The 22,691-nt window shown below is 40.5% G+C and overlaps 1 protein-coding gene across 3 annotated transcripts in view; it reads right to left on the minus strand.

Moving 5' to 3' along the window:
* ano8b (anoctamin 8b) overlaps positions 1 to 22,691 on the minus strand; it is a 53,733-nt gene that overhangs the window by 21,179 nt on the left and 9,863 nt on the right. For 2 of the 3 annotated variants that reach the window (XM_033621579.2, XM_033621580.2), the window contains exons 2-3: positions 4,371 to 4,481; positions 2,525 to 2,657 (exon numbers count right to left, since the gene is read on the minus strand). In XM_033621579.2, coding sequence (XP_033477470.1) covers positions 2,525 to 2,657; positions 4,371 to 4,481 — 244 coding nt within the window. Of the gene's footprint in view, positions 1 to 2,524; positions 2,658 to 4,370; positions 4,482 to 4,985; positions 5,070 to 22,691 lie in introns of those variants that run through there. The other variant, XM_033621581.2, reaches the window with a different exon arrangement.

Below are 22,691 nucleotides of genomic sequence, written 5' to 3' on the forward strand. Positions count from 1 at the left end.
AAAGGGAATGACTATCCAAGGTGAGTTTGAGAGGATGGAATACTTTCTGGGTTATTTCTTCTATCATGTAAAATGTAGGTCAACAGCAGGTGTGTGTGTGTGTGTGTGTGTGTGTGTGTGTGTGTGTGTGTGTAGTGAGAGAGAGAGAGAGAGAGAGAGAGACAGAGAGAGACAGAGAGGAAAGTGCGCTTCATGTCACACAGCAATCATTTTACTTCAGCATTTCATCTAAAGCCCACTGGCACACTTTCAGAGAGCGCTCTCTCCATCCTCCTACCACATTAACCTCCCTGTTGTTTCTTCTTTGTCTTTCTGCTTCACTCTCTTCTCCCTTTCTCTCTTGTTCTCTCTTTGCATCTGTCTCTATAAAGCTCTCTGTCTTCCTTCGTTACAGCCATCTGTCTATTCCTATTCCATTCACTAGTAAAAGGTTTGGTTGAGACTCTAAGGGTTTTTTTTTTTCTTTTCTTTTCGAGAGGCTCGTTGTTAAATGCACAGTCAGCAGACGGGACTCTACATTTGTCAAGAGGTGAAATGCAGTATGGAACAGCGAGTGCCACCCTGATCCCCTGGATTGTATTTCTCAGTATTTATACACCAAAGTCAATGCGGAGATTAAAATGACCCTGGGTTTATCCCCGACTGCCCTGGAGATGTTTTCACAACAAGAGACTGTGTCCGTGCAGTGTAATCAGAGTAATAAAATCTATACTGTTTAGCCTGACTATAACCTTCTGCAAAACTTTAAATAACCTGCAGCCAGAGGCAGAGCAGAAGTGCTGATACAGTAAACCAGGCATCACCGCAGCCTCACTAATGATTCGCTGTGTATGAGCTAAACTGCTGTGCCTACTATAGCTGCAGCTAAATATAATACCACAACAAATGAAGGTACAATTTTACACCAGCACAGAACAGCAGGTATATTTTTGTCTTTAACATCCAAACTCCAGTGGCATTTGAAAATATCTAAACTTCAAACTACCAGAGGAAGCAGTGATATATTCATTCTGCAGTTTCTCTATCTCTATCTGCTATAGCCTCTTGTCTTTACTCTTTCCAGGGTGACTAATTTACACAACTACAGAACTACAAAACAGCAGTAACAGCACTACTCTACCTGTAACAGGTCATGACAGCATGGATGAAATCACACAGTGGGTTTGTTTTCAGATTTGTTGTTCAGCAAGGTTGGAAAATAGAAAGTGTCGTTATAAATCTGGAAATATTCCATTTGAAGTAATAATTCAACATTTTGGGAAATACATTTATTTACTTTTTTGCTAAGAGTTAGATGAGAGGATTGATGCACCACTCTCATATCTATATGCTAAATATGAAGGTTCAGCCTGGAGACAGCTAGCTTAGCTTGGCATAAAGGAAAGAATAAAGTAGAAGCTAAATTGGAAGTTTATGTACATTAAACAAAGACAGGCTAGCTGTTTCCCTCTGTTTTTAGTCTTTATGCTAAGCTAAGCTAACCATCTACTGACTGCAGCTTCATATTTATCATAAAGGCATGAAAGTGGATTTTCTCATCAAACTCTAAATCCTATATGAACTCAAGCTATCATACCTAATTAGTAGTAATAGTTTGGAGAATATATTGGCAGAAATGAAATATAATATAATAAGCATGTTTTCTTTGGTGTATAATCACCGGACTATAAGAGTTTAGTATAGGAGTTTGCATTTGTTGCTTCAGAATGAGCCATTTATACCAATATAGGGAGCGGGCTCTAGTCTACAGAGTCTGCCATGTTGCTACTGTAGCCCAGAACGGACAAACCAAACACTGACTCTGCTTGATTGCGTTTCCGCGTCAGCCACTGTAGTTACAAGCCCCTCTGTGACTAGCAGTATTAGAAAAACACAGATTTTTTATGTGAAACTGATTTATTTAATGTTTTTATCAGTTTAAATCACCGGTCTGTTTGTTTTGGAGAGGAAGAGACCTATAATTCAGGTTCCTGAACGTCTTGATTGTACGTTATCAGAGAACAAAGGTGAGCACAGATTAGCAGGTGCTAAGTTAACAGCCTGTCTCCAACATGCCCACAAACCAAACGCCAGCTCTGCTTGTTTGCGTTTTCACTTCAGCTATCGTTATGTAGAGGTGAAACTGGATTAATCAATCGACAGAAAATTAACTGGCAACCAATTAATGATGATGATTAATTAAGTGTTGTTTTGAGTCATTAACAAGTAAAACTTACACACACTAATTTGTTCGAGCTTCCAACAGTGTGAGAATTTGCTTCTTTTCTCGGTTTTATGTCACTGTAAATAGATTATCTTTGGATTTTGGACCGTTTATCAGACAAAACAAGATATATGAAGATGTCATGTTATGTTCTGTGAAACTATTTTCTGACATTTTACAAACAAAACAAATAATTAAAATGAAAATAATCATCAGTTAAAGTCATAGTGTTAATAATAGGCACATACAAAATCAATGACTAAATACACCCTCGCAAAAAGTTGTTACCAACAATAGACAACCTTTACAGAGAGCCCTTACTTTTCATATGTAGCGGTGACGAAGAATGCGTAGACTCGTGTGTGCTTGTGATGTCGTATTTGGATGATGAGCTCTGGGATTCCCAGCCGGATGTGGTTCAGTAGCCATAGCAACGTGTGGTCATCTGTGGTGTCTGTGGCAGGAAATGAAAAATAAAAATACATTATCAACCGTACCCACGCATCACTATACACGGGAGCTGCCGGGAGTACTCCCACAGTCTTGTACTATTTATTCCTGAGCAGCAGCTGGAGGTTAAGAGTCGTACTAACAAACACTTGAGAATGACTCTTCTTCTCTGCTTTCTCAGCTGGTCATAACACGACACAACTATGGTTAAGAAAGTAAAGTGAGGTAGTATGATCAATGTAACAGTCACGATCCTCATTTTTATTATCAACAGCATGTAGCTGTATTGATTCCTCCTGTTGCAGATACTAGCTCCCTGCTGCTTGGTAGTAGGCTGGGATCTCTGTGTTTTATTTTAGTCATCTAAAAAAAGCGAAGAAAAAGGAATAAAATTGTATTGTTTTCTTCCTTGCCTGGACAATAAGACTGGTAATGTACAGCTTTATATTTATAGCACAAATTCAGAATTAAAGTATGTAGTAAGACCACAGTTTACTTTTTGGGAAGCTGCAGTGAAGGTAGGAGCATTGAAATAAAATAAAAGTGCATTTCATATGGCAAAAATTGTGTTAAAATACATAATTTAAATGTGTCTGTGTGCGTGCTCTTGTACTTGAAAGTTAGGACATCACAGCATGTCCCCACTCATTGAAAGAGCTGTTTCAGGGTTAAGACATAGCATTACGTTTTATATGGGAGATTATTTGGCAATCATTTCTTATTGCTTGTTTCGGTCACTTTTCAAACACAAATACCAAACATATGTTGGTTCCAGCTTCTCAAATATGCACATTTGCTGCTTTTCTTTGTCTTATGTGATAGTATATTGACCACCTTCAGGTTCTGGACAAAACAAACAATCTGAGTATATTAATTTGGGCTTTGGGAAATACCCAAAACATCTGTTAGTTGCACACAGGCTCAGGTGAGGGTTGACCTTGGGCATGTTGTTGTGATGGTTAAGGTTAAAGGAATACCTCACCCACAATATAATTTTCTGTTTATCAGTTACTCACTGCGTGTTACATTGTATATGAAGAAAATGTGTTTTTTCTCGCATGCCTCTGCAGTGAACAAAGAATCCAAAAACGGAGAAAACTTAATAATTGGAGTAAAAAGAACAACAAAATATCCATTGCAAACTCTCACACAAGTCATGCAGTATAATCCAAGTCTCATTTATCCAGTTGAATGCTCAGTGCTTCCTAATGACATGCATTTTCGCTAAACCCTTACTATTTAAAACACTTCTACAAGCATGTGCATTTGTGCATCACGCAATCTATCCTTTTGTCCAGGTGTACTACTTGTCCATGCATGAGACTATTTATATGGAAGTGTTTTAAATAGCAAAGTTTTAGCGAAAAGGCATGTATTTGGGAAGAAATTAGCATAACACTGGATAAATGAGACTTGGATTATATCGCACAAGTTGTGTGCCAGTTTGTAAACAGGTGTTTTGACATAGTTTTGCTGTTGCTAAACATGGACCCCATTCAGTCCAATTCATCAGTGCTTTTCTCCATTTTTGGATTCTTCATTTTCTGTGGAGGTATGCGCGAAAAAACAAGTTTTTTTCATGGATTTAATGTGACACAGGGTGAGTAATTGATATACAAAAGATCATTTTGTAGTAAAGTAGTCCTTTAAGGTTAGGGTTCAACAAGGGTCCTCACGAAAAAAGAAATACAAACACCAGTTTGTGTGAGCGCCTGACCTGCAAATGTCATGAGGACATCACAGTTCTCCGTGGGCACCGTTTTCATCCAAGACTTATGAGACATGATGTGTCTCCCAGCCTGCAGCAGCCGCTTTCCAAACAACTTATCTGAGAGACAGAGAGACAGATAGACAGACAGAGGGGGACGGAAAGAGAGAGAGACGGTCACCTTTTCAAAGTGAAACAGTGTAAGGAGCAATGACATTTCAAACATTCTTCGCAAACCCTCCCTCCAAAACTCTTACCCCTGCTGCCCCCAACACACACACACACACACACACACAGAAAGATACACAGAGGCACACAAAACCGTCCTTCTCGACGGGACGGATTTAAATGTCACGCTGCCCCTTCGCCTCACAACATGAGACTGACAGAGCTAATCCTGCCCTGCCAAGACCAGAGGCCACACATTGTCCACACTCTCTGAATTGTCACATACGCACACAGACACTCAGCTCAATCAACTCAACACATGTAAGTGTAGCTATCTCTCCATGTTGTCACACGTCGTGAGTTTCGGAGACACACACTTGAGCCTTGAATAATAAAAGAACATGGTATGTAGAAATTTTGACTATGCTGAATAAACAGCCTCCTGTGTAGAATTACCTTGTCTCTATTCTTGAGGTTTACAGCACACCACATATAGCTCTGCCGTAGCCACAAAGTAACGTCACATTATAGAACAGCCTCCTTTAATGCAGCGGTCTGAAGGAAATGAACACACAGAATGCATTTCTTCTAGAGTAGGTATTGTTACATCATGGAAACATTTTCAGGATAACTGAAATTTTCTATCCAGCCTCAAATGAACTTTATCTTTGACACTTCATTTATCTGTCATTGACCCACTAGATTCTCATATTGCCACTGATATATTCTTCAGAGGGGCAGCAGTGCCAAGTGAGTCTGTAGCCAGTTTAACCCCAGACCCGGCTCAGCTGTCACAGGACAGTTTATGAAAACCATTTCCTGGGTCCTGAATAATAATGACAGCAGCCCAGAGAGAATCCACAACAGCAGCCCAATGATCACTGAGGCATAGAGCGTCGGAGGAGCTGGAAAGTGGGGCACTTTCCACAGATTACACACAGGGACGCCGTTTAGTATCACAACATTCATTCAAAGATACAGTATCTGTTTATTCTTATGCATTCAGCCAAAATATGAAACCTCCATATCATCTTACACAGGAAGTTGATGTAGCTCCTGTGCCTAGTTTACATATTGCTTTCATGGTTACAAAAGTGAGTGCACACACACGCTCGCTGACAAAGGTCAACGTCGCGGCAGGCTGTAAATTTAACCATGATATCACCACTACGAACATGATGCTGTAAATCACACAGTATCTCTGAGTGTTCTGTGTGTCCATTAAACACCTGTCACATAAAAACATCATTGTGCTGCAGCTCGTGTGTCCTTCTACTTCCTGGAACAGAGGGACACACAGTGGGTCTTACCAGAAACAAGCCTTATGGTCTATTGCAGAGAATATATATTCGTTTTTCATGTTTATAATACTGTATGTATGTGAATATGCACTGTTCCAACATGTAGTGCTGGCATAGCTCTGGTTTTTGAAGCCACACTAATCAATATTTTTACATAACCAATGGAGCAAAGGGCGGCACGGTGGTGTGGTGGTTAGCACTCTCGCCTCACAGCAAGAGGGTTGCCGGTTCGATCCCGGGCGTGGGATCCCTTCTGTGCGGAGTTTGCATGTTCTCCCCTTGTCAGCATAGGTTCTCTCCAGACACTCCCACAGTCCAAAGACATGCAGATTGGGGACTAGGTTAATTGATAACTCTAAATTGTCCGTAGGTGTGAATGTGAGCGTGAATGGTTGTCTGTCTCTATGTGTCAGCCCTGCGATAGTCTGGTGACCTGTCCAGGGTGTACCCTGCCTCTTGCCTGATGTCAGCTGGGATAGGCTCCAGTCCCCCCACGACCCTCAAGAGGATGAAACGGTTAGAAGATGAATGAATGAATGAATGAATGAATGAATGGAGCAAATTATTAGGTATAGTTCAAAGGTGTCACTTGTATTGGAGATCCATCACAGAATTAACACCCAACTCTGCAGCACCCTTCAGCTCTATGGAACTTCTTACAGTGCGCTTTTTTTTCTGTTTCCACTGTGAACAGTTGTGGATGGTACCAATGGAACCGTTCCGTACCGTCCCCGTTTTTGGTCCCCCCTCTGTTGGGGTACCTAGCACACAGATCTGGTACTAAAAGGTGAAGCTGTGAACACTGCAGTCCGGTGATTGGTCAATAGCGCACGGTCACTCTGCTCAGGGCTGAGTCGTGGCTGGTTTTGAGGCTCATGTAACCTCCGTTCATACCGTGGAGAGTTGAAAGTATGAAAGGATGTTTTGCTGCCTCTCGCAGCAACTGGTAAAGAGGAAATACAGTCAGTGCTGGACGGAGCAGTGAGTGACAATAACCCCACCCACATTTAAGGATACTGTTTGTAGTGGAAACACTAGGGTGTAGGTACCATGTCTGAAGGGTTACTTTAGGTTCCAAAGGTACCATAACGAAAGTGTTTGGTGGAAGCAGTGCTATAGTCTATTTTATATCAGTGCTTCTGCTAGCTCAACCTAACTAGCTAAAATAACATCTCACACTGTCACGAACAGTAGCCCCTTGTCATGAGTAGATGCACGCTTCCTTCTGCTTGGTGCTATGGTTGGCAGATTTAGTTCTGTAGTGATCTATCTGGATCTTCTATCTTGAGCAACTGAGTCATGGTTCCTGGAAGGAAACATTGCTATTGAGCTTTTCAAATTTAGTTTTTTTGGCGCCTTGAGTACCACAAGCCAAGTGGAATCTATTCATCCATTGTCCATAACTGCTTATCCTGTTGCAGGTTGCTGTTGTGCTGGAGCCTATCCCAGCTAACAATCTGTGAGATGTGGGGTACACCTTGGACAGCTGGCCAGTCTGTCACAGGGCTTAGAGTCAATTTACCTAACCTGCATGTCTTTGGACTGTGGGAGGAAGACAGAGAAAACTCACACTGACACGGGGAGAACATGCAAACTCCACACAGAAGGGCCCCAACCAGACGGCGAACCCAGAACCCTCTTGCTGTAAAGGCGATAGTGCTAACCACTGCACCACAGTGCCGACCATTATGTATGATCTGTGAGTAAAATCTAGGTCCATTATATTTGAGAGAAGGCAGACACCACTACGGCTGATATCTCCAACTCTGAGCAATACACACCAAAATAATCTAGATTGCTAAATAGCACTACAGGTAAAAGGAAAATATGTATTTTGATTTGGGGGTGAGCTGTCCCTTTGAGAGCTAAATATTTCACTCGGGAGTTGTGGAGACCAAACCAGAGCTACCAGAGCTACAATAAAAGAGGCGTGAATGTTGGTAAGACACACGACTCCAAATGAATACTAATGCTGTCCGCTGAATGTGCAAATACTAACAAGCAGCTGTTTGCTATGACATTCACCAAAACAATTTGATTATGTGATAATATGTCAATGTTGTGTCCTGCTGCCCCAAAAGAGCCATTGCAGCTTTAAATTTCCCCATTTTTTAAAATAAACTTGCCATGGTTTATTTTTTAAGTTGAGTTCCTCCAGACTTAATGAGGAATGAATATTGAATATTTTAGCATCTTCGTTAATTCTGTTTTTATCTGTTAGTCTAATATTATGGATGGGTTATATTACTGCTGTTTTATTCTGTAATTTCTAATCTTATCCTTCTGTATTTATGTAATTTTCATATTCTCTTTCATAATCATATCTTAACAGTCCTATCTACTCTTTTCTGGAAAACACCATGGTTCTCTGCTAAAAGGTTTTATATAAATAAAACAAAGTTTAAAAAAAAATAGAGCCAGAGAAGAAATAAAAGCTCCAGCCAGTAAATCTAAGGACCCGTCTACCCTTTCTAAAAATTCAACCAAACTTATTTTGCCACAGATATTTTCTGTCAAGATAAATCAAAGTACGTTGGAGTTACAAACGTATACCAACTAACAGACCTTGACTTAGAGGTAGCATTACTTTTTAAAGGATCCCTCTTCAGTACTTACAAAGAGGTTGTGACAACTTAATCTGGTTCCACACTGCTCTTCCCCTCTGAAGAACATTTTCAAACATTGCAACGGGCCGAACAGGAAACAGAACGAGATATTTTTGACTTTTTAATCTCGAGTGGTACTCCTGGATGCTGAAATCTGACTGGCCGCTCCACTGTGCTTTAGATGAAATGCTGCAGGCAGTGCTGCGACATGACAGCAATTCTAATGAGTCCTGTATTCATTGCTGAGGGCAACACACACACACACACACACACACACACACACACTCACACAGAGGCACTCCTGGAGCAGCCAGCAGATTGGTTTCAGCCCCTCCACAATGCTTCATGTTATAAGCCCCAATTATGAACATGTGTTTGAATGGTTTGTTTGCATTTGTGTGTTTGTAACTTGGTCGAACATGGACAGTGATTCATATGTCGCCCATCAAGGCTTCGCTGCACGGACTAGGCCTGTTCAGCAGGTTTATGTCTGCATGCACAAGAGTGTGTTTTTGCAGTGCCATGGAAAAGGTTGTTGTCACTTTCAGTGAAGTAGCTTCCTCAGAGCAGCACATGCGAGACCACAGCAGAGTATTAGGCTGTTTAGCAGCAGGATCATACGGGCTCTTCAAGGTCACTTTTAATCAAAATGTCAAAGGGTCAGAAATGCGAGGTCAGTGGAATGAGGGACAGTGGATTTTCTTCTCTGTTGATTGTTACAAATCTATATTTGAAAAATGTCTTTATTCACATTTACACTAACTTTTTTGGCCATTTGAAGGAAGCAGAAACAAACAACACTGACATCGCCTCACATTTCAAGTTGATGTGTCAAGTTTGCTTGACGGTTGCTTATTTACACATCCAAGCAAATTAGCAGTCATTTGGAATTTTGCTGAACCTGTTATTCACTCTCCTTTTACCTCTGTTGTTTGTCTCCGTCAGCTCTTGAAGCAAATATCTGATTCTTTAGCTGCAAAATGCTCCACTATGCTCAACAGCTGCTAGGGGTGGGAATCAAGAACCAGTTCCAGTTGAGAACCAGGTCCACATTATCAGATGCATTAAAATCATGTGCCTCTGAGCTTTTCAACCCCTTTTATCTATGACTGCATGTTTTCTTTACATACCATTGACGTCAAACTCATGCATCTACGCTGCTGGAAATTGTAAGGGGAAGTCACAACAGAGGGGAAGAAATGGTCCAAAGCCTGACTTCATTTCACAAAACATGACAATTGGCAACACCAGCAACATGCTGAAATATCTTTCTATACAATGTAGGCTTAAATTATGGGAAAGCCATGTATCTGACACTGTGAACATGCGCCAAGTTGCTGCAGAGGGTAAAGATCCTGTTATAATGACATTGGCACCATGCAGCGGCACTGCGTACAGACTCAGATAATGAAACATTTGCGTTGACGGTGAGTGTGTTTAGGCCCATGTTTTTTTTCCCCCAACTAGACAGTTAATCAGGAATCAGTAAGGGAAGTAGGGTTGTCAAAAGTATCGATACTCTGAAAAGTATCGATACTCAAACGCTGTATCCGGATACAATACTAATTTACAAAAGTATCGATACTAACAGTGCACGCCACCTCAGCGCCTGTCGGGTGCGCGCGACGGGTCCGACGGACACGTGCTGTGCAGGCAGCGTCTGGCAGGCACAGAGCCCTTGCTGCAACCCGGCTTGTTGTCGTCGCTATGCATGCATGCACACATTTCTGTTGCTGTAATATGGCCAGCGCGGCTGCAGGAGGATCAGAGCAGCCAGTTTTGGTCAAAAATGATAAAGGAAAAAGCGCTCTTTGGAAATATTTAGTGAAGTGAACACAGCACGCAGCGGACGGCAGGTACAGCCCCTCCCCTCACTAGCAGCTGAGCAGCTGGTGTCGCCAGCATCAAACTAAAATATAACTTCTAACGTTAATGTGGAAGCTAAGCAGAAAACTTTATCAGTCATGTCCATCTGTAACATTAATAGACAATGTTAGTTTAACAGGACAACACAATTATGTGTGTCTGAAAAGTTATGTTAACTGTAAAGTCACAGATTGAAGTTGAAAAAACGTTTGGTTTCTCCCGTAACCCCTGGTTTTGTGATCACATAGTGAAGTAGAAAGAGGAGCATCCTGAGCCTAAACTACCAACTCTATTTGATCGGCAACGAAAACATGGTGCCAATTCACCAGTAGCACAGAAAATAAACGGCTGTAGATAAATACATTTGTATGGACAGATCTTGTTTCTGGTTGTTATTTATTTTGGAGGGATTTTTTGTTGTTATCATTGATGTTACTGTTCTGATCTTTATTTAAAAAATGACATGCCTCTTAATTTTTTGCTGCTGTATCGAAAATGGTATCGAGTATTGAATATTTTCCTGGGTATCGATATCGAGTTTGAAATTTTAGTATCGTGACAACCCTAAAGGGAAGTGATAAAAATCTGAACTGATAAGCAGAATTGATAATCGCATTGGTACCAATAAAATCGTATCAATTCCCTTCGCGTCAGCTAGTTGCTTAGTTGGCCTGTCGGCTGTTTGGTGCTGGGCCGGTAGTTTTGCAGAGCTTTCCTGCTGAAAACAGCTGCCTGCTCTGGTTGAAAATGATGCTGATGAGAGCGGTAAGACTGAACCAAAACAAAAAGACAGTGAATGAGTTGAAAGAACTTATAATGCTACATGGAGCTGACATACACAAATAAAGGCATATGACATATTTTTAGTTAAATGGTTAAAGTTAAATTCGAGTAAAAAGCCTGCTGCCTCTGCGACCCGACTTCAGATAAGTGGATTAAAATGGATAGATAGATGGATAAAAGGTTTAAAATGCTTAAAAAAATGCACCCAGTTTTCTGAATAATTTAATCACAGCCCAGCCTGTATACGAGAAATTACACAGAAAAGTAATACCTATTGTTGTTTATGTTGGCAAAATAAGAGAAGTTCTGAATTTGAAAGCCCCCCTTTAGCCCTGTAGCAGAAACCAGGGCACTACTGAGCAGTTTGGCCCAGGAGTAGCAGCGATACAGATAAAGCCTGTATTACTCACGGCCTTCACACTGAGATGACTGTTTCGGGGCTAACGCTTATCAGACAGCAGCCAGGCAGGCGCAACAAGCAGGGTGTCTTTCTGTCATCTGAGTTGCTCTCTGAAGCATTTCTCTGGGGTGTTTATGTGCGTGTGCGTGTGTGTGTGTATGTTTGCACACAGGTACTTGTCAGTGTGCATGTGTGTGAGCCAGAGATATAAAGTGCCAGATTAATAGGGTGTAAGTCAGTTATGAAACTGAGGCGAAGCACTAAAATGAAGGTCACAGACACTTAAGGAAAGACTTGACAGTGCATTCACTGACACTGTCTTTGCTGCCTGTGTGAGTTGATAACTCTCTGGTCTTTACGCTTAGCTGGAGGTCAACATCCCAGATTTCACTAAGTCAAGTCGGGGTAAAGTTTTGCGGTCAATAATTAAGCAGCTGGAACAAAAGTTTGGGTCAGGTCAAAAAATACATACAGTATTACAGATGGGAATCAGGTCACTGTCAGCTTTTCAGTAAATGTATTTAGTCCCCTTATGTCAGCTTAAATCAGTGTGGCTTTGAATGCATCAAATAAAAATGGAAGGAATGCTTTTCTATCAAAAGATCAGCGACCTCTAGTTCATCTGGTAGTGTTTGTGTCATATAGGCTAAGTTAAATTCGTGCAGAGGCCAGTGTCTCTTCTCTTTTCAACCTTTCCTGTTCATCTTCAGCTAAACTATCAATCAAAGGCAAATTGCCCAAAAATAATATTAAAAAAAGTAATTTCATTTGATCCTGCCATAGATAAACAGATTATGTATTTATAAAAAGCACTGTATAAATATAACATATAAGGTATAGAAAACTGACCACTTCATGTGGGTAATGCAGTTTTGGGTGGGCAGCATAAATATAGAAGACCTTTATTAGCATTTTTAGTAAGTTGATGAGAAATAAGGAAAAACGTAATCGTGACCAGCAAACTTTCCTTTTTTAAATCACTCACCAAAATCTACTCTTACAGGATGCATTTGTTTACAGTAAATCTGTTGTTTAACTTGTTTCTATCCCTCTTTTATAATTTATTTTAATCTTCTTATTACACATTCTGTTTTATCTGGTCTTAGCCTATTTTCAGTGTTTTTATTTGTTTGTATTTATGGTGTTGCTGTTTTTATCTTGATGGTGTATACTTTTTTCCTTGTTCTCTAAAGCAGTAGTTCTCAAATGTTGTGCCGCGGCAAATCCAGGTGTGCTGTGATAACCACACATTATTATAGCAATTATAGCAATATTCAACAAGGCCTATACAAAAAGTTATGAATGAATGTTTAAGTGACTGTATCAGTGTGTTGTGTGCACCCATTTCCTAATAAAGGCAAACTGTGCCTAAATTTCATTTAATTTAAAAAACATTCACAGGGAACGTTTGTCGCCGTTCACACGAGAATTATAAGTGTGTGATACATCACATTATCTTCCATTATCTTCCATAATTTCCCATTTAAATGGATGTGTTATTGGTGCTTTGATTGTATTTTAAATTGATCACAATTAATTCTTGAATCATTTTGTTAATAAATATTTCATGAGCAATAGCGCCAACACATATTACAGAGGCTATTGTGCACAGATATAAATACAGGTGTGCCTTGAGACTTTGGTTTGCTCTTTGGTGTGCCTTGAGCACAAAAGTTTGAAAGCCACTGCTCTAAATCACTTTGTAACTGTGTTTTGAAAACTGCTATACAAATAAAGTTTATTATTATTATTATTATTATTATTATTATCATTATTGTTATTAAGTACAACACTATGTATTACAAACATACAGAACCAAAAACATGGTGTAGGAGATTACACATTTACTATATAACAGTATAAATAGAATATTACCTAATTTCAAGTTCAAATATTCACATCTCACTCCTAAAGAAAATTGTGGTAACGCAAGTATCTTATGCAGTATGGGGCTTGACAGAGAGAAAATGTGTCAGTTAAAGTGATAAGCTGCAAGATTCTTGTTTTTTTCTGGCAACCACTCTGGTGATTAACAGTAACTGCTTTTGTGTTTTGCATAGGGGCCGCTCACTGACACTCTGCAGCTTCATACTAACTGATGTGTTGTATTCCAAACAAGCTGCTGTTGTTGCTTCAGTAGATGTAAAACACTTAGCTTTCGACAGGATGTAAGGCTTTTTTTTCCAGCGGCAACACACATTAGCAGCAATAGTGTCATAACTGTAAGATCTTAGACTCTATTATATGGATCCATTTTTTAATGATATATACACAGGAGAAACCCTGTAAACATACTGTCTGGATTTACAGTGGGTATAAAGTTCTCTTGTTTGTTTAACCAAGTACACAGTCATGAGACACCAACATGTTTGTGTCATCACCAATGCTCTACAGGTGTGATCAGGTGATCTCTTTACCTGATGTAACCCTTTCTTAGTCATTGTACACACAGCATTAAAGCAAAACAAACTAGAATTACCACATCACTGTTGTGTGCCTCTGTGAACCAGTCAAGTTGCAGTTTACATCCATGTCTGTCCAGACTCATATAATATAGACCGTTTTTAACAACATAGCTGTATCTTAACTAAGTTTCCTTGGTGGCTGATAGGAAGTAAACAGGGACCAAAGCTGTTTCCCTAGCAACAGAAAAGCAATGAAATGGTCTATAGTTATGTAGTGAGGACTTTGAGGGAATTTAATAAAAGGTGTGAAGTGATTTTTTTGGCAAAATTTGGGTGCTTAAGACACATCATCAACAAGGCAGCACAGAAGTTATACAATCACCACAGTTTCAAGGTGAATACCCAAAATTAGTGTCTCCAATTCAGCATCTGACCAAATGTCTCCCCTTCTTTTCCTGAGTTATGACGCTGATTGATGGCCAGAAAACATTATGATGTCACAGCAAAGTTGACCTTTGACCTTTTGGATATAAAATTTCATCACTTTGTTTTATCCTATTAGACATTTGTGTTAAATTTTGTCATAATTAGCATATGAATTACTGAGTTGTGGCCAAAATGTGTTCTGTGAGGTTGCAAATTCTAATCACTTCATTGCTGAGTCCAAGTGGACGTTTGCGCCAGATGTAATGAAATTCCCTCAAGGCATTCCTGAGATATCATAGTCATGAGAATGAGACAGTCAGACAACCTGAAAAAATAAAGCCTCCGGCCACGGCTGTTGCCGGCACGAAGGCATAAAAAGGAGAACAGAAAAGCAGGATGTGGAGAGAACAGCAAATGTGGAATTGATTTTTACTTCAACTCCGGTTCGCATCACATAAAAATAACCAAAATACTTTTGCTTCGCTGCCTGTCGTAGACCAGATGTTAACAGACACACCTAAATGCCTACATACAGTTGGCATCATTTAGGAAACAAAATGTTCCCCTTCTCTCACTTTCTGAGGCCTGCGGTGCAGAGTTACCGCACTGAGGTGATGCTGGGGGATTGTACTTTCAAATGCACCTCTAGAAAAAGATGCCTTTGCTTAATATGCCTGGCAACAGTTCGTATTTCCTAAGAGGCTGGAGACATGAGCAGGATTTATATCTTTTTAGCAGCAAGTCATTTCAACTCTTCTTTAGTCAGTCTAGAGGCAGATAGACAGACGCAAACACGCAGACGTAATGTAATAAAAGGAAGAGATATTGAGCCTCCAAGAGACACGGAGGGAATGTGGCAAACAAAATAAGAAGGCAGAAAGCATTTCCGTTGTCACATCTACTGAGTGTGTGAATGAAACAAATGACCCTATTAGAACGATTACATCAGTAAGTGGGACAGAGAGTCTAATCAGGTTCAAACATGCAACAATTTCCTTAATTAGAATCTTTCCATTCCCCGACTCTGTATGTCGCCATCCTGTACAGGCGAGTCCACACCCAGCCACACTGGACCATAAAGCAACATTAATAACAGACTGCACCCTCTCAAACCTGTTCCCAACTCCCAAACACACACACAACATGGGGTGATGTAAATGCAGATGGCAAAATACACACAGACAGGAAACAAGAAACATCACATTACTGCATGTGTACATATATAGAGGTGCAACAACGACATGCATACTGAGTCATCAAATCATGCAGCTGAAATGTCTGAAATAAATACCAAATCAGACCGTTCCACCTGTGAAGATTATGTGAATCAAGCTGTGGATTCTGCATCTGCAGCCTACATGTCTTGAGGGAAAGAAGCAGACCATAATAACCCACCTCTCCTCTTATCTGTCCCTTTCTCTTTCTCCCACTTCTCCCTCCCTCCCGCTTTTTTCTCCAACTTTCACACACTGAGTTGCTCTATTGCTTGTCGCAATGGCCACCTCACCAGAACCTTGCACCCTCCCAGTGCAAGGTACACAGCCTGCATACATTCTGGCACCAAATCAACAAACACCATCACTCCCAATTCCACATTGCATCTTTCTTTTCCACTGGCAGCTGCACACACAGATGTGTTTTAGAGAATATGAAAGCCCCCTCTTCCCGTTGCAGCAGAGCACTCCTCCCATCTCTTTTCGCTTTCTTTCACCTCAGTCTGCTCCTCTCTTCCACACCATGGACCTCTTTCTCTCTCTCTCTCTCTCTCTCTCTCTCTCTCTCTCTCTCCTCTCTATATCTTTTTGTAGCTACTATCCCTGCCTCCTCTCATCCAAATCCTCTCTCTTAGCCCTCCTGGGCAAAATCTCTCAGTCCATCCTCCTCTCCATGCTTTCTTTTTTATCTGTCTCTCAGCTCGCCTGCCTTTCCTCTCACTCAGGCTGTCTCGAGAGGTATTTGTCATCATAGTGTACATGGAGCTCCTATTTCTGAAAAAGCATTTAATCAAAACTGGTTTCCTGTAAGTTTCATGCTGTCATCAGACTGTAATCAGGCCTGCTGCTAATTAAGAAACTTCTTTCTCAAGCCATTAATAAATACTGCTGACACAGTCTAAGCCTCTCATTTATCCCAATTACAACAGACACAGGACAGCTACAGTGTAGCAGTCCAAACTATTTTAATTTTAGAACAGTAAAAGAAAGAACAACAAACTATGGCCTCGCTCAGACTGCTAGCCCAAATCTATTTTTTGGACTATCCAGATTGTACTGAGATTGATTTTGGAAAGTGGTTTGAAAGCAATTCTTATCAGATGTCTACAAACAATCTCAGTCCAGCCGTACAAATTGGATTTTAAAGTGTCTTTGGCATCACCCACAACACAACACAACAACGATGCTTACTAGCATAGCCCTATGGAAGAGTTCATCTGGTGTGATGGAGGAGTTATGCGCCACTTTACAGCGCGATTGTTAGAGGGTGAAATAATGGACCTCCATTTCTCACGCTTACACATTAAAAAGCCGCAACATCAGCGCAGATTTACAAATGCCTGCACTGTTACCAAAGCAACCCATGCAGATCGGTTGGTGATGCCTGAACACACAAATCTGATCTGATCATTTCACAGTGTGGACAGTCTGTCTTAAAGATCTGATTTGAGAAAGAAATTTGATTTGCCTGCAGTCTGAACTTAGCCTAAGAGTTTACAGCCACATGAGCAGCTCTGTGAGGTTTTACTTAAGGGAAGCCGTGTTTTAAACTAAATGCTAACATTAGCATGCTAACATCCTCATAGCAGGTGTGTTTACCTTACTGTAGCTTTCAGAAATTCCTTCTCTGACTCAGAAAGACAAGAAAGCTGGTGTGACTATTTTTTCCATTCAGATGCTTGAAATTATGGCCTGAATGATATGGACTAAACACAGCATAAACACAAATTACAGCTGAGGCTGATGGGGATGTAAATAGTTTTGCGGGTATCTGGTCATAAACCAAAGAGATTAAAAGTTTAATCTGAAGTTGGTGTTAGATATGAAGTCAGGGGATCAACAAAATTATTACAATTCACCCTGAGGGGAACACACGTCTGTAGCCAATAATATTTGTTCAGACATTTCAACCTCATGGTAGCAAAGAGACAAACAGTCATGGAATCACCGATGTCAGAGGCGTCATCTTCCGGGGACCATGACTGGCCATCTATCGGTTGTTAAGATTGTTCCAGCCTGGACCAAAGTGTAGAGTGGCTAAAAACATCACTATAATCTAACACGGATATGATGTCATTTTGATACTGTCTGTCATCAGGGGGGAGATAGGAGGTGCCTGTTCCACCTCTGTGACAAATGGGATGAAGATGTCAGTGCTGGTGGATGTCAGAACTCTGGTTTCCTCATTAACAGGAGCAGGGAGGATAATAGGGACTCGTCCTTGGCCTCAAAATAACAATGATTACATGTGATACTGGAGCCGCCCGTGGCTGCGGGCCAAGAGAACAATGAGGCAAGACCATGTAGGAGAAAAGAGCCACAGTGCTCACACAGCAGAATAGCTGAAGTATCACTTTTCCCCCCATCCCGTCTTCTTTCCCTTCTTTACATTACATCACTTTTTGTCTCTGCTTCTCACTTAATCTGCTTCCTTCATTTCCCACTCTCTTTCTGCCAACTCGGCTAATCAGTGGTTCATTCTGGGTTAGCTGATTGATTTGGGTGAGCTACTGTATCTCAGTGAAGAGGAACAGACGCAGGGACTGAGCTGCCGTATCTGTTATAAAGCAGGGGTTACATGAGGAAAATGACGCAGTCTACTATTCAGTCAGGTAACAATCATGAACGGAAGCCAGTGCTGAAATGCTTTCATGCCCAGTCGATGCAGACTACTCCTTCAGACAACCACAGACTGGTTATCTAACTGCCTGAATTGAGCATTGTCAAGGGGGGGATTACGAAGTATGAATAAGCGAGTGATGATGATGAACAAAGCGGCGTGAATGGCAGCCTTTGTGGAGCAAACAGACCTCCTTGTTGAGTAGTGGGCAACTGCCAAAGTGGAGGAAGGGTTTTCTAACACAGAGAACAAAGGGAGACAGATTACACACAGCATCAATGCAAACATGCGCTAGTGGTCATTTCTGTGTTGTGTGGAGAAGGTTAAGAGTCACTGCAGCAATAAAGCATTTTTGGAGGATACCAGGTTAAATGTTTAGATACAGCATGGCTTAATTTCTTGAAAAAAATAAAATGGAGATGGAACTGATAATATAATAGACCAGTGGTTTACCAACTGGTGGGTCCGACTCCCGGCCCAAAAGTGGGTCATGGGTCCATTCTGAATGGACCACAAGTGACTTGCAAATGTGTAAAGATTGTAAAAAACACACTTTATTTTCAAGTTAATTTCCGGTACAGGGTTTTTATTTTGAAGGGCAAACTAGAGACCGCAAACTAGTTCGAACACATCGCCAAACGCAAGTGTGACACTGAATATATTTAACTGTGTTGACCTTGAACTAATGACTAAGGAGAAATCTGGACCCCATAGCTCGACTATGTTGGAAACCAATGATAGACTATAGGTGTAGATTTGTTATACTATAGCCGCCCGTGGCTGCAGGCTAATAACAAAAACCCAATAAAAACATGGATGTAGAAGAGGACTTATATTTTGACAAAACTGAAGACAATTTTACCATAAATTGATGGAAAAAGAGCACAAATTGGAGATTAAATATTCACTAGAGTGCAGGAAATTGAGTGGTTGATGTTCACAGTTTTCTGGCGGCATATGTCTTTCACCTGTGTGTTTAAACAAAACCTATGCCCTTGATTACCACTCTCAAGTCTGTGGGTTCAATATAAAGCTGGAGCCGAAAGCTGATTAGCTTAGCTGAGCATAAATACTGAAAAAGGCGGAGGCAGTGAGCCTGGCTCTTGTTGGTGTTTTTGTTTCTTAACAACAGACAAATAATGGCTTAATAAGTTTGCTTTAGTGGTGTTGATAGGAAGCTTTGTAACCCTCTAACAGAGTAATGCTAACTGTTACCCCAGGCTTTATATCAATCTATGCCCCTTAACTTTGGGCTAGAAAACAAACACACAACATATTTTCCAAATAAGTAACTATTTCTTGAACTTGAAAGTTTTACCAAAAGGCAAGGAGGGGGCCTGCTACACAGCAATGCAATTTTAATCAGTAGAACACAAACATTTTTCTCATTCAGAGCACACACAGGGTCATATGGAGGACCTAACAACTCAGGCGTTGAGAGAAAACACACTCATACATTTTTAAGGAGCTTTAACACAAGACATTAGTGTCTAATGTAGGCCTGTAACTGTACATCAGACTGACTGTGCCAGACCCAAACCTGGCAACCTTTTGTCTGGGAACGTTGTTTAGTAGAGGTTAATTGAATTATGGCAGGAAATATATAAATGACATTACTTAGATCAGAATTGAGGGGATTCACTTTGTGCCAGTGTCTCAGGAGTTCATTCATAATTATAATCCTTCAGGCACTCTAGTGTAGTGAGACATTCCAATAAGTGTCAGGCAAACTGAGTATTTGTATTCACTTAAGAAATTACGCTGGGCACTATGGCAATAGAGGAAGAAACGATAATTAAAGAGTGAATTCAGAGAGGAGATACTGTAGCAGTGAGTCAGTCAGTCTGATGGCTGTGGACTAACCGAACTGTATGATGGTACGATAATCTATTCCTGGACAGGAAAGATGGGAGGGAGGCTCCGAGTCCAATCAATACCCAGAGGAACCAGTGATTATTGTACATTACTACACCATTCCTCCCATTTCCTTTCCCACTCAATGACAAGCAGAGGAAGACGTCTTTAATGACTTAGTCGGCTTTGATTTCTAATGCCTTTCAAAAAGGAGATTGAGGAAGATCTATGCAGCATTTCATTCTGATTCACTTAGCTCTGGAGTTCCTACGCAGAAATGTTAAGCAAGCAGTGCACTGTAGACGCAGCACAGGAGGTGTAACATGGTTGTTTTATTAAAATGACTGCTTCATTTGAAACTAATGCAGGATTGAGCAAATTCAGCTGGAACAACAGATTTGACCTTTTTTCAGTTTTTCAGTTTAAAAAAAGAGGCAAATTAATAACTCTTCTCCAAGTGAGTGGAGACAGCCATGCTCAAAAATCTCCACACAAACAACAGGCTGTTGACTCACATGCTTCAATAAACACTGATCAGGAGGAAAGTGAAAAACTGGAGACATTTCACTCCCAAATGCAAATATGCATGTTAAAGCAGCGGCAATGCCGTTTATTTTCCTTGACAGCCAATTTCTTCAGGCATCATCAGAAACACTGCAATCACAGCCTTCCAGTAGCACTTTTCTGAGGGAAATGACAGGAGTAAACGCTGCAGCAAGCAGAACACAACACGGTGCACCAGAATCATGATGCTCTGACCATATGAGAAAAATATGTGTTGCCGACAAAACAGGCATGGTGCTGCAGACGGCATGTAGAGAATATGTTCTTTGATACGTGATGGTGTGGACTGAGCAGCAAACAAAAAGGTGTGGAGTAAAGAGAAAATAGAGGGGTGAATCCAGAGGAAGTGCAGGAGAAGGACGCTCAGTGAAAGCCTGTACTTTACTATCGAAGGCTTTTAGCAGTCAGCATTGACAATGTGCAAATACATGAGCTGGAACAGAATGTCCCCCCTCAGCTTTGAAAAGATTTCACCACATTCAGATTCTTATTAATTCAATCAATCTGACTGGACTGTTCACACAAGCAACAAAAGATGCAAAACACAAGTAAACAAAAAGAAAGCAACAACCACCTCAGTCCTAATCATGCACCCTGACCTCTTCAACTCCTTCAGTGGACCAGCAGTCAGTACAAAGTCATGCTGAGCAGCAAAGCTTTGTTTAAACCAACATAACTTTATTTATTAAATTCTAGTGAAGATCCCACAGCTCCCACAGATGCCAGCTTGTATTGTAGGAAACTGTGTAAAAATGATGCACAAGACATCAAGAATATATCCACTTCACGGACCGGTGCAGTCATCAAAACATCTTGGGTTTAAATGCTTCTTTCAGTGTAAATATCAAATAGCTTCAATGAAGAGCTGAAACAAGCTGTTTTAGAATATATACCGTTAGACAGTTGGAAATTCAATATTTTTTCCAACCTGGGAGCTACTTTAAGGTAACGTAAAAGAAAAGCTGGCATTTAAGGGCTAATCTAAGGTGTTACAGACCCCCTAAATCTTTTAGCAACATCCCTTGTGTCACTTATTTATGTATGTTCAACATCATACAAAATCTAAAATGTAAAATCAGAATTTTAAAGTGGCTAAAATCTGTATTTTCGTAGAAACAACCAAATGTCATTGTAAAAAGAATGTGATATTGTGAAAGGGGTTGCTAATAGTCGCACTGATTTGGGTCACTCTCACTGCCCTCACAGTTACAGAAAACAGCTATAAAAACTCACCATTCTCAGAGGTAGAATGTTAGTCAAAAAAGCACCTAGTTTACATTGTGTCCTTGGTTTATCTGTTTATCTGCAATAATAATTAAAGGTTAAACATAGATGGACGGTTGACAAAGTATTTTGGCAGGTATTTCTTCCTATTCTCAATAATATTTGCTTTTACATTCAGACAAAATGTAATATTCATCCCCAGGGGGTTGTCATTACATAAATTACAAAACTTTTATTCCCTTATATAAATATAAAGGTATACAAATTAAATAAGCAATTATACATTGTCAACCTTAGCTTACTTTCCTCTCCCTGCATAGCAGCAAATCCATGGTGATGAACGGAGCATTTAGTAGGTTAAAGAGACATATTTCCTCAGGAATAGGTAAAGACCAAAAGCAGAGCCAAATGAGAGAGAATATTGGACTTATTGTACATCTGCAAGGTGGCCAGAAGGATAAACATTTTCTATAAGGCTTTATTTGACACTGATACTTGATATAATAGCTCAAACTACAGGACACTTGGTCCTTGCCTCCACAGCCGTTTTTTGAAGGTTAATGGTACGAGCGTTACAGAAAGCCTAACAAGGGCTTATAAAAATAATGCAGTGCCTTGGTGACAGATGTTGCTTCTGGCAAGCATAAAAATGAACACTGTGTGAAGAGTGATTCTCTTAAATCTGTCTTCCACATCATCAACGTAAATTGATTAAAAAGGTAGGACCAAAAAAAAGGGAAAATACTTAATTTTCACAGGAGATTTACTGAGGTGAAATCTCAGGGGAGAACTCTCTGCCAAGCTCTTATCTGTCATCTACAGCTGTGGGCTCTATGCTAATGTCTGAGCAGAAAGTGCTGTTTACCCCATTAAAGAACGACGCATAAGTTACTTTCTCT

Source organism: Epinephelus lanceolatus, chromosome 6, assembly GCF_041903045.1.
Source record: "Epinephelus lanceolatus isolate andai-2023 chromosome 6, ASM4190304v1, whole genome shotgun sequence".
NCBI lineage: Eukaryota > Metazoa > Chordata > Actinopteri > Perciformes > Serranidae > Epinephelus > Epinephelus lanceolatus.